The sequence below is a fragment of the Numenius arquata genome, chromosome 19 (genome assembly GCF_964106895.1).
Source record: "Numenius arquata chromosome 19, bNumArq3.hap1.1, whole genome shotgun sequence".
NCBI lineage: Eukaryota > Metazoa > Chordata > Aves > Charadriiformes > Scolopacidae > Numenius > Numenius arquata.
The window spans coordinates 9,766,050-9,778,190 of record NC_133594.1 but is presented as its reverse complement, the minus strand read 5'-3'; the positions used below and the strand labels follow the sequence as shown (position 1 = coordinate 9,778,190).

The window sequence follows — 12,141 nt, the reverse complement described above, 5'->3', positions numbered from 1 at the left end:
AGTAATAAGGAAATCAAACACCATTAATAACTATCTCGATAAGGATTATATTATACCCAACCACCCAACTACCGTTGGACTTGAGATACCAAGTAAAAACACAGTAATTAAAGCAGTTTTCTTCCTCTGAAGTAGAAAAGATGATAGAAATGCACAGAAAGATGGAGGGAAGACACTCATTGGAACATTTTTAGAAATCTGAAGAGAGATAGTAAGAAAGAGGCAGGCTTTCCTCAAAGTAAAATTTACCTTGTTAATCCAGAAAACCATCGCATCTTCCAAATCATAGGGCAGTTCTTTTGAGGCACTGAACGTAGAGAAACGCTTGACACTAGCGACCACCTTTTCAATGCTGATCATTTCTACAGTGTAGGCCATCATAAGAGCATCGATCATTGCCATATGAGAACTCTAAAAGAAGAAAAAAAACGAGTATTGAAAAATAAAATCCTTTAAGAAAAAAAATCACCTGTATATTCTAACTGTACTTAAAGTGAAAAATTCCTGATGTTACTGACCTAGAAATTAAGAGCTCTTCGTTCCATTAACTATTTTAAATAGTGTTAAATAAAAAGAAGATCATTAGGGGGATTTAATTAAGCTAACCATTTTGATTGGTGCGCAGCCCAGATCAGATTCAGACACAGGTGTATCATCACTCTCCATGACGTAAATCCCTTTTCGAGACAGAGCCTGGATCACCGACTGGTGTCCCTGCAGAGCAGCCACCTGATCCCCCTTCAGGATCAGGCTGCAGACGCGGCAGTACAGCTCGCCCGAGAGCAGCAGCTTGATGACGGGAGGCTTAATATGCTCTTGTTCATACTGATCTATGTAAAAAGGGTCCTTCAGCTCCTCTGGGACGTTATCTGAAACAAGGAAGAAAAGTTTCAACAAGTATCACCGGTAAGTGGTGTCAGTTGTAAACAGAAATAAACATTTTTACTTTAATTCACAGCTAGCGCATGAAAGAACAAAAAGAAAACCAAGCGCAAAAAATACTGAATGCAATAAAGTCTGCAGTTTCCCACTGCAAATGGTCTTCTGGAGGTCTTTGTCCTTAAATTTTAATTAAGTAAAGCATATATAATTGCCTCCTGCCAAATACATACTTCAGTAAAAATCCTATACATTACCACTGAGGTTTCTCTTAAGATTAACAGAGACCCTTGCAAGAAAGCCCTTCAACATGGACTGAGGTCCCCATGTCCTCTCCGCATCTCTAGCTGCTTCCTTCAAGCAGACCCACCTTAATCAGAACGACACACTGTCACCTCTACTGATTAGTGCATATTATTAGCATTTTAATTTTATTTTGAAATAAAAAAAATCATTTACTTCGATCACAGGCTAAAATGCTCTATGTACCAGATGAGCAAAGTGTGCATGTATATATATATACATAGAGATATATATATCTATCTATGTATGTATCTTCAAAGCAAAATTTACAGCTTCTTCAAGCAATATCCCAAAACATCTGTGCGCAGCAATGAACTAACGGCAGCGCTCAGTCACTAGGAGGGGCCGGCCAAACGTTCTCAAATTGAAAAAGAAAACTAAGCTACCTATTTTCTTGGTTCTAAACTGCCAAATTTCATAGAAAGACCGAAATATCTGACTAACACCATTTTACAAAAGGTCTGCAAAACAAGTGAGTCTCCAGTGAGCTGACTGTGGTTTTGAAGACAGGAGTATGGAAGCAAACCACTGCAGCTTTTCAGCCTTTAAATCAAAATTAAAGCCTATGAAGCAAAACCACTCCACTCGGATTTGGATTCAACACGAATTTTAAACCAAGTTCTAAAATTAACTTCTTTTGGAATGGCCCTATGTCCACAAGTTGTCTTTTATCAAACTGAACACAGGTCCCCAGTGCAGTAATTTACACGCGAGTTAAAATTAACAACACAGGAGACTCCATCCTCGCACCCCACCTCATCCCCACCGGTTTCCAACCCGCAGAAAGACTTTTCCACTTTTGCTACGCATCAGCGCAGCTCCATAGCTGGCAGGAAAGAAAGGCACTACCACCAATTAATACTCTGATTGCTCTAATCGCATCTCTTCCACCCCAAATCCACATGTCGCTCGCTGAAGTCCTGCCCCTGTCAAAGGCTGTAGTCACTGATTGTAACAGTTGGACGTGGAAGGAAACGCTGTTGTAAACAATATTTCTTGATATTATTGAAAAGACATAAAACAAGTTAAAAATAGATATATTCCCAAATAAGTACTTCTACTCACATTCTGTAATCAGACTAGAAGCTATTGATCTTTCTAATAGCCAACAGTTATAATGAGAGTCTTCAACTCCAGGAAAAATCCTTCTTAGCCTCAAGTACGTTGTCTTAATAGAAGCCCGACATTTCCTAATTTTCAAACATAAAATTCTATCCTATGCCATCCAGTCACTGAAGATCTTCCCCTGAAGCCACTTCAACAGTTCATCTTAAATACGTACATCTACAGTTACAGGAATTATTAATTTGGCAGCATATTTACTTTTCATTCAGCTTATTTCCAGAATAATTAAATTTCCCCATTCAAAAAACCTCCCCCCCCAGCACATCTTTGAACCGCAAAATAAGCTGCGCAGTGTTTGAACACTGCAGAGCCCTTCGTGTCCATAAAGAAAAGAAACTGAGCCAGAATGTTATCAATTACACGAGCCAGAAACACATCTCACTTAAATAAAAATATGAAGGAAACCAGCGTTGGTGCAACAGCTCCTACAGCTAGTCCGTTAGTCATACCCTGCTGCCCCTGTTTTTCAAAATGGGAAGCTTTTTAAAGTTTTTAAAAATTAAGATCACTGTTTTTCCTTCATGTGACACCGAATGCCATGATATACGGACTATATACTGAAGATGGTTTGAAGAGACACAATAAAACCCCCACTGGCACTACATAAATAGTGTTTGCTAAGATGGGTGTCCATTTTTTGTGAAATAGGTAATAAATTCAAGTATTTTTAATCTTCTTAACATTAGTCAACCTGACCTAAAATCAGAGGCTGTTGAAAGCTAATTCCATTTAACGGTCATTGCCATTTCCAGGAAGAGAACTTGAGCTTCCATTTCTAAAGACCGGGGAAAGACCCAAAAATCAAAATGTAAAGCCGCTCACATAATTCAACATTTTAGCTTCATTACAAGCAGCCACACCTTTAACAATCAAAGATACATTGCTTTTTACTAAAATTATTTGTGAAAGGAAATAATAGAATACTAGCTCATAAAATTACATTTCTGCTAAGAGCATTAGCACCACTCCAAGTTTTGAAGGCTTTTTTAAAACAAACAAACAAAAAAAATGCAAATTCAGGATGTCTGAAATCTGAAGTACTTAGAGGAGGGGTTTAGTGTGAACATCTGCCCTCCACCAGCTCCCCGGACCCCCCAGGGCCGGGTAACCGAGGTGACTGTCTGAAACTCCGCAGCGGGTACGGGCTGGACAAAGAGCCCCCCGCGCCCCCGGCACAGCCCAGGGACCCCCTCACTGCGGTGCTCCCCAGCGCCCTTTGCACAGGGCGGGCTGCGATCATGTTATCGACTGGGACTACCGAAAGCAAAAAACCATTCTTTACAACACTGACATACCCACAAGGGACACAATCTATTGCACCGGGGTTTTTACACCCATTATTAAAACAGAAGCGACTATTGGAACACAATGCCCAGCTTCCTGTGTGACAGGGGCAGTAAAACCTCCCACATTCATTTTCATTTAGACTAGCAACATTTTAATGATTTTTAAAAGCCTTTTCTAGAAATAAATGGATCTAGTTTCTTAGTGATGAGATTCCATGTCCCAGAAATCAATATATTTAAAAAAAAAAAAAAAAAAAATATAACTTGTACCATGGCTACTGTTCTTCAGTCTCAACGTTCAATCAAGAGATCTGAAATCTTTTTCTTCTATATTGAAGAACCCTCTAACTTCGTGTTTCTGATCTCCATATAATTGCTTAAGGACTAAATAGATTTGGATTGACCAAGATTAAAGATAGGGAGGGGAGACAGGAGAATAACTTCCAGTATCTGGATCAATAATTTGAATGCTATCTTAAGCAGTTACTCATAAACATTAATCTTCCCATAATTGCAACTTATTTCACTGTAAACACTTGCCCAGTTTTATCTTCTACACCCAGCACTTCCACCAGCTAAATTTGCCTGTGACAGAAAGGAACAGTTTTGTAACTAATCTGACGTCCTGACTAAAGGCCCACAGACATTTTAAGATATAAAAACCACATCAAAGCTCAAGAGCTGCAATATTTACTATTTAATTCAAATTTATTTCATACTGGACATAACCGTACTATCCACATGGCAGGCGCAAATAAATGAGAAATAAATGACAGGACAAGCCATAATGAAAAAGGACGCTCCACGAGTATATAATTCTTGAGAACCTTTCAAATATCACAGTTGCAGAAGTCCTGTTCCCAATGCAGTCACCTCACACGGGTAACACACCCTTCCCAGATACCTTCAATATTTGAAATCTGTATCTGAAACCGTAATGTAAGAGACCTATCTTATCTTTCACATCTCTGTAATTAGTCTTGTCTGTAGTATAATGCCACATAAACCACCTGCAGCACCCAGGACTGCTCGTTCTCCAAAACCCCCTTAGAAATGTCAAAATTCCCACATTGCCAAAAAGCTCAGAAATACGTTGTCAATTTTTGGGGCAATTTTACACCATCAGAGTTAACTCGGTGCTAATTTAAATAACACATGGGATACACAAGTAGCCACCGGTATTATGGATGCTTTTCTCCCCAGTTTTTGCAGATCTGGCAAACTCCAAACGTGTCACACGCTTTTTGCTTTCCTCACCGCAGAACGTGTCAATGCTCTGTTTGGAGTCTTTGTCCCCGTCTTTCCAAGTCCCAGTTTCTATAAGCATCTTTTTCAACACCTTACTTTCACGACCTATAACCGAACTTAGACGTTAGAAAAATTCCGTTCATTAAAACTTGGGATTTTTACACATTTATGTTCTGGAATTTGGAAAAATCAACATGAAAAATTAACTTCTGAGCAATTAACTTCTAAGCTATAGCTACAAAAACATCCACTTGAGCAGTTTAACAAATCATACCGAAGTCCACCAAAACCAATTATCAAAAGGTCTCCAACACCACCTTACTTCCAAAAGATGGAACGTTATCGAAAAGCTTGTAAACACCTTGTTTTCCTCAACGTGCTTCCCCAGTTGTTACCCCAGGAAAACGTTAGCATCGGCTTCAACGCGAGCTTTACAGTTGCCAGTTTTAGACAAACTGAGGTGTTCGGAAGATGTAAAGCTTAAAAACTACCAGCGGGTTTTGTAGTAACTTAAAAACAACGGCACATAACCCGATAACCAGACCTGTGAAGGCAAACAGCGTTTATGCAGTTTGTCCGAAGTTTGCTACCAAGAATCGTCGAAGCATTTACCACCCTACACTCAGTAGCGGAGCTGACCGGATCCCTTCCACGCATGGATCTTATGTACATTTTATACCACGTTACTTAGTTGCACGCAGTCAGCTTATTATAGAGCAAAAATGCTCATTTTTGCCACTTCCCACACTTAGAAAAAAACCACAGTAATAACATCTTTTTTTTTTCCAAGCAGCTTTTTTCAGCAGCATAAACTCTGAAGTGCTCTTGCCCCACGGAGCCCACTGGAGAGACGCCTCCGCCAGCTATTTTTATAAGAGATGAAGGACTCAACAATAAACTATAATAATTCCTCATGAGGCAATTCTTTTGGTCTGTTCCATCATATCAATGAGTTCTCACCTCTCAAAGAAATGTCAGTTCCAAGAACAAATCATTGTGTACCACACAGTTCACAGGATTACAAAAAGGACTTCACTTGTACCAACCATCAGGGAGACGATTATTGCCAGACTCTCCCTCTTCTTGCTTTAGGGTAGGGACTATTTCTTTATCTTCTCACTTACAAAAAAACCTGTTCAAAGACAACTACCTGATTATGATTTGATAAAGAAAAATGGAGCAATCTGAACAAATTTGTCTTATCCGTTGAACTGGAGAAGTGGATACACCCCAGATCTTATTTTACCTCCCGAAGCACGAAGAACTGGTTTCACACGGAAAGAGAGCCAAAGCATCGTGGTAAACAGAACGAAGCTTATTCAAATCGTGAGTAGGATTTCATCAGTATCAGTATCTGTTCACAGAATTATTCAGCGCTGTATGGATGTCCTCTAACCTGCAGATCACGTGCAGAAGCTACAGGCTCTCGGCAACTAAGACCACCTGCACTATAATAAAAACATTCTTTGTTGGGTCTCGTTCCAGAACTGTATTATAAACTCCGTAAGTGATCTCTAATATTACACATGAAAATTTACATACAACAGGCAGGAAAAATAACAAGCTGAAGATTTTGTACGCTGCCGGTGAGAGTGGCCGCGCTCTCATCATCATACCTTTTGACCGAGCATAAGGCCATGCACCTGGATGAAGCAGAAAAAATAATAATTACGGAATTCTTCACCCCTGTAAACTTCACACAAATAATATTCAGTGTTTATCAAACGGCCATTATTAAAGAAACAAACGTTTAACTACTGAATATTTGCAAAACACAAAAGCTTGCTTAAAAATATTTTTACTATGGATCTGAGAAGGCAGCTGAGAAAAAATACAAGCAAGGAACTCGGGGATTTAGGTAATTTAGCCCAGGAAATGTGCTCACACTGCCTCTACCAAGCGGTGACTGCGGGTAGCTATTACGGTACTGTAAAACCTTATTTAACAGGTGAGTATTAAGTACTTCAAAGACCAAAAAAAGCCACAATTTGGATCTCCCCTACAATATATTATATTAGTGCTTGGCTTTCCTGCCTGTATCTTGCCAAAGGTCTCAGGCTAATGTTAGTATTAAGTCTGGAAACTATGTAAAGCTCCGAGCTCTAATAAATATGTAAAACCCACCAAGTTCATTTCGGATAACCTGAATTTTACAAACTGTTTTAAAGGAGCATCAGCATTTGTTATGGAAAGGGCTGCAGACAACCCACCTGCTCACAGCAAGCTGCAACGCTGAAAGACTTCCATCCACTCCTTCCATATCTGAATTTTAACATTATAATCGTGATGATGGAAAAATGATTTCTATGCATAAATTAATGCCGTACTGAGTCTGTTGAGAAATCAAAACTTTTCATTGTCATTGCTTATTTTCCCAAGTTGTACCAAATGGAAATGTACTAGTTGCCTTCCCTCTGACTGCTCAGAGCCCGAGGGGACAGTGGCACTGGAGGACCAGGTCCGCTTCCCTCTGCTCAGCCCCTGGCTCTGTTACCGCCTGGCAATCTGGTTCATTCCACCGCCCGGGAAAATGTGCTCTCTCCCACGGACAGCCTGCCAAGCCTCTCCAAACCTCCCACACTCGCCTCCCGTGAACCGAAGTTCCACAAACTCAGCGACTCCCTTGCTCCTCGGCCACTCCAACGTTATGAATTGTGTTTTCACGCTGCCAACAGAATTCCTTAAAGCACACATTTGGTTCTAATCAAAGTTTGCTGATGAAAAAAGATAATTCTCTTCCAATCAAATTCCATTCCCTCAAACTACTGTCTCAGCTAAACGGACTTTATCACCTCTCCAGTGTATAGAGGGTTTCCAGATGTTTGCGCACAGGCTTTTAGAGTGATCCAGGACAGTACTCCCAGGTTTATTTTGGGGAGACGGATGACACTGAACCGAGAAACACTTTCCTTTACAACATCCTCCCCCTCTATCTTCTGGAATTTGGACAAACAGTTGTAAGACCTCCCTCTGGGCTCCATCTGTGACAACCAGGCAGCCACCACAGAGAGACAGGAGGAGCTTCCAGAAACAAACGGGCTTCCAGAAACAAACCATTCAGCCCAATTCCCATCCAAGGAGAGGGGCAGTCTCTCTAGCAGCATTTGTGCTGAAGAGACAAGGTAGCTGTGCTCGATGTTTGGCTACCAAAATTCTCTCTTTTCGTGGCCAGAAGGGAAAAAAGGAGGAATGCATCATCAAATGAAACAAAGCCCAAATTAGGACTTCAGCTTCAAATTATTCTTCATGCATGCTCTCAGTAATCTGTCCTTGTGAAAAAAGAAAGGATGAAGAATTTTCCTACTTAGATGCCAGCTAAGATGTAGAGAATTCAAACATCCTGTAACAGTAAATAGAAAATACAGTTTCAGGTAAAATCTGCAGCCATGAACGCGTTCTAGTAACAGTCTACACTAGAATCAAATTCCTGTTTGTGACCATTCCCACACTTCAGCACCAGCTTAGCCTTACTCAGATGAAAATGAAATCCAGGATATGCACCAGCATTTGAAAGATCAAGGCACAAAATTATGTCAATTCATATATGTCAATTCCAGACCTAACATTTCCAAAAAACACTCTTTACTTAGCCACTTGACAGCAGTTGTGGAAACCCTATCAGATGAGAATTACTTCAGAACATAAGACAGTGTTTTAATATTATAAACAGAAATGCATTTTTTCCCCACCAAATGGACCAGAATTAGGTCTAACAGTAACAAAAAAGCCACCCCTAAACTTTCATGTGCCTACTGAGATTTTTTATAACAAATTGACAATTCCTTGATAGCTGCCCACTGAACAGCATCCAATATCTTAACACATAAAGAAAACCCTGAGATGACAAGTAACGTATTAAGTTCAAATATTATTCAAAATGATAATCACAGAAGAAACCTTTTTAAACCCATCTCTCTATGAATAAAAGAGGCTTATAAATTTCTAAGTATTTTGCAATGCTATTCCAGAAATAATGCTTACTACGTGACAACGCCTTGCGGGAGCCATTTCAAAAACCAAACTAAATTTCCATGGGCCGTGGTCCCCCAAAGATACACACACAACACAAGCCCACACTGGAGCTAACCAACAATGCAACACCAAAAGCACCAGCAAAAATATTTTTTTCCTTCTGTTCGTGGCATTTAACTTCTATTAAAATGTAATCTGAACAAGCCTCAATACAAGCAGAAAAACTGGCAAGCGCTGCTACGGCCTTCTCTATGCTGGAGATCACATCGTTGTCACCACGAAAGGTGGGTTTCTTTTCTAAAATTTTTAATCAAAAGAAAGCCAAATACTTATTCAACGTAAGTCCGCACTGTCAAGTGCACAAACAGACTTGCTGTTAACCCGTTACCTGGTCCGAGACGCACAGACACAACCCTGAGTTCTGAAGCCACTACCAAGAAACACGAGGCCAAAAAGCTTCTCTGCAGCGTAGGAGCCGTGCCAGTCCATTCTAATTTAGGATCAGCTTTCTTCCGAAACAAAGTCATAATATAAATAGTGCCTCTCCGTGTCTGGAATATCCATTTTATCTCTGATCACTAAAAAGTCTTCAGCAAACATTACAAACAATTCCACCAACTGAAAATTTTTTTCCATGAGGAAATGTTGTTTTAAGTTATCAATGTTTTACTAACACCCTCCTAAAATTCCCACTTTTTTTTTTTTTAAACATCATCAGATAAACAGAGCTTTTTTTTGTCTCTTGTTGCTTGTAATGAAACACCTTCACTAATATTAAACATTATAAAACCATGATTTTCTGTTTTCCCCACAAACATTAAAATAATGAGAACCCTGACAGACTGGAAATATTAACAAAGAAAAATTATTTAGAAAAATATTCCAACAAGGATTAATATTTAACTGCAGGAACGGACTGCTTTTCTTCAGCCTTGTCACAAAGTAAGCTAGTGCTAATCCATTAAGCATATTATGAGTTTGGCGAATTAGACTTAGATTAACAGGGCTACCTCATTTTCCAAAACAAGATTCTGTATGTTTTTATTACATGTTTTATTCTGGATAAACAAAAGACATACGTATTCCATCCTATTTCTTCATAATGATACTACTTAAACTCAAGATGTATCTAGTAAGAATAATTCAGAATAGACAGATAGATCTAGTTCAAAACAAAAAAGCAAATTTCAATAGATGTCAGGAAAATACTGTACAAGTGATACTCCAAGAATCTTTATTTCTCCACGTTTGACTGTAAAGGTTCACAACTATGTGAGGGCAAGAATTCCTCTATCACCTACAACTTGCTGTTTGTCACAGAACACAGACAAACCGTACCTGTTCATTCAACATTTACATAAAAGAATGTTGCTGATCATGAACTGATTACTTTTTTGTGGTTTTGGTTTCAAAATGAACTATCTGACAAAAAAAAAAAAAACAAACAAACCTCCTGAGAACACAAAGAGTATCAAGGTCCTAGCATCCGTTGGCCAAGATGACTAGACAAGGAAGCAGACTAACGCCTTCACAGCCTGGAGGGACTCGGGGCCTGCAAGCCCTGACATACAGTTCTGTGGAGGAAAGTCTTACTTCGCTAAAATGAGGATTTAAACATTTCGAGGTAAGCATTCTTCACAAGCACAATCTGCGAGCGTTCACCATTAAGTTTGCTGATTCAGGGCATCTCATACAGTTCCATTATTCCCGTCGAAGGTACCAGGAAACGTGCAACATTACAAGCAAAGAGACGGTCATATTTTTGACATTTAAAACAAAGGTGATTTAAGCCCAGTTTAAGTACTTCTGGAATGGCAGGGGAGACGCAAAAAGCAAGAACAAACCCAAGAATGACGCCCTGATAAAAGTGCTCTTACCTATTCCGTAGGCTTTCGCACAGATCCATTGTAGATTAGCAGCTATTTTTGCTCTGGCTGAATCATAGAGCTCCAAAGGGACAATCTCAACTGCACTATCTGTCAGGGCATCCATTTTTCTTCTGGTACTATCTCCACCCACGCAAACATCAACATCCACCATCTAAAACAAAAACAAAAGACAACGGACTTTTACACAGGCATTTTTGAAACCATTGCATTTTTTAAAACCGCAGGGGAGAGGAGCTGGCTGAAGGGATGGCCAAGGAGCATCGTGCCAGGCACAATACGGCGGGCGGAACACCACAGGCCCGACATCCTTCAGCATTTACATCGCAAGGGCTTATTTAGCAATTTAAAATCCACTCGGAAATCAAAAGACATCCGAGCCCAGGGCGAGCATCCCTTTTATTGCAAGCCGCGGATTCGCCCACAAAAAGCCCTTTGCCAAGGCTACGGGCGGGCGATGGCCAAAGAAGAAAGGAGCAGCCCGGCACCTGCCCCACCGCTGGAATAAAGGCAGGACGGGGCGCTCCCTCCCCGCCGCCCCCCGCAGCCCCCGCACCGCCGCCCCCCCCCCCCCCACCTCCGCCCCCCATCGCCCGCCGAACAATGCGGGCAGGTACCGCGGCCCCCGCCCGCCACCGCCACCGCCCCGCGGGGCCGCGCCGGGGCAGCACCTGGGGCTCCTTCCCTCGCCTGGCCCGGGAGGAGAAGCAGCAGAGGTTTCTCGCCCGCACCCCCATTCCCGTTCGCCCCGCCGGGCGGCGGGAAGCCGCGGAGGAGGGCAGGGGGGGACGGCGGCTCCCCCTCCCCGCCGCGGCCCAGCCCGCATCCCCGCCCCCACCCGGGAGGAGGAGGAGGAGGAGAGGGAGGAGGAGGAGGAGGAGGGAGAGGGGCGCAGCCCACCCGGCGCCGGCAGGCAGCTCCGCACACGGCAACCGCCGAACCCCCGCCGCCGCTCCCCCCTCACGCCCGCCCGCCGCGGCCTACAGGCCCCGCCGCCTCACCTTGCCGCGCTACCGCTGCCTCATCCCCGGGCCGGAGAGGGGGTTAAGGGAAGGGGGGGGGGGGGGGAGAAGGAGGGGCGGAGCACCTCCGCGGTGCCCGGGGCTCCGGCGGCGCACCGGGAGGCGGGGGAGGTTCGGCGGGGCCGGGCCCGGCGCCGGTGCAGGAGGGCGGCGGGGAGGGAGGGAGGGAGGGACGGAGCCGCCGCCGCCGCCGCCGTCGGGCCGCGGCTGCCGACGCTCGGGACCGCGCGCGCGCGCATGCGCCCGCCAAACGCACGCGCGCGCGCGCGCGCCCTCCTCCCCTCCTCTCCCGGCCGGCCGGGGGGGGCGCGCGCGCACGGCGGGAAAGGAGGCGGGGACGGCGCGCGCGCGCGCGTAGGCACGACGCAGGCGCAGAGGCTCGGCCGCCCGCCGCTCTCGCTAGGCAACGGTTGCCAAGGG

At 43.2% G+C, this 12,141-nt stretch overlaps 1 protein-coding gene across 3 annotated transcripts in view; it reads right to left on the bottom strand.

Moving 5' to 3' along the window:
* CAMSAP1 (calmodulin regulated spectrin associated protein 1) overlaps positions 1-12,141 on the bottom strand; it is a 36,365-nt gene that overhangs the window by 16,522 nt on the left and 7,702 nt on the right. For 2 of the 3 annotated variants that reach the window (XM_074160992.1, XM_074160993.1), the window contains 3 exons: positions 10,691-10,853; positions 607-869; positions 250-411 (listed from right to left, as the gene is read on the bottom strand). In XM_074160992.1, coding sequence (XP_074017093.1) covers positions 250-411; positions 607-869; positions 10,691-10,853 — 588 coding nt within the window. Of the gene's footprint in view, positions 1-249; positions 412-606; positions 870-10,690; positions 10,854-12,141 lie in introns of those variants that run through there. The other variant, XM_074160994.1, reaches the window with a different exon arrangement.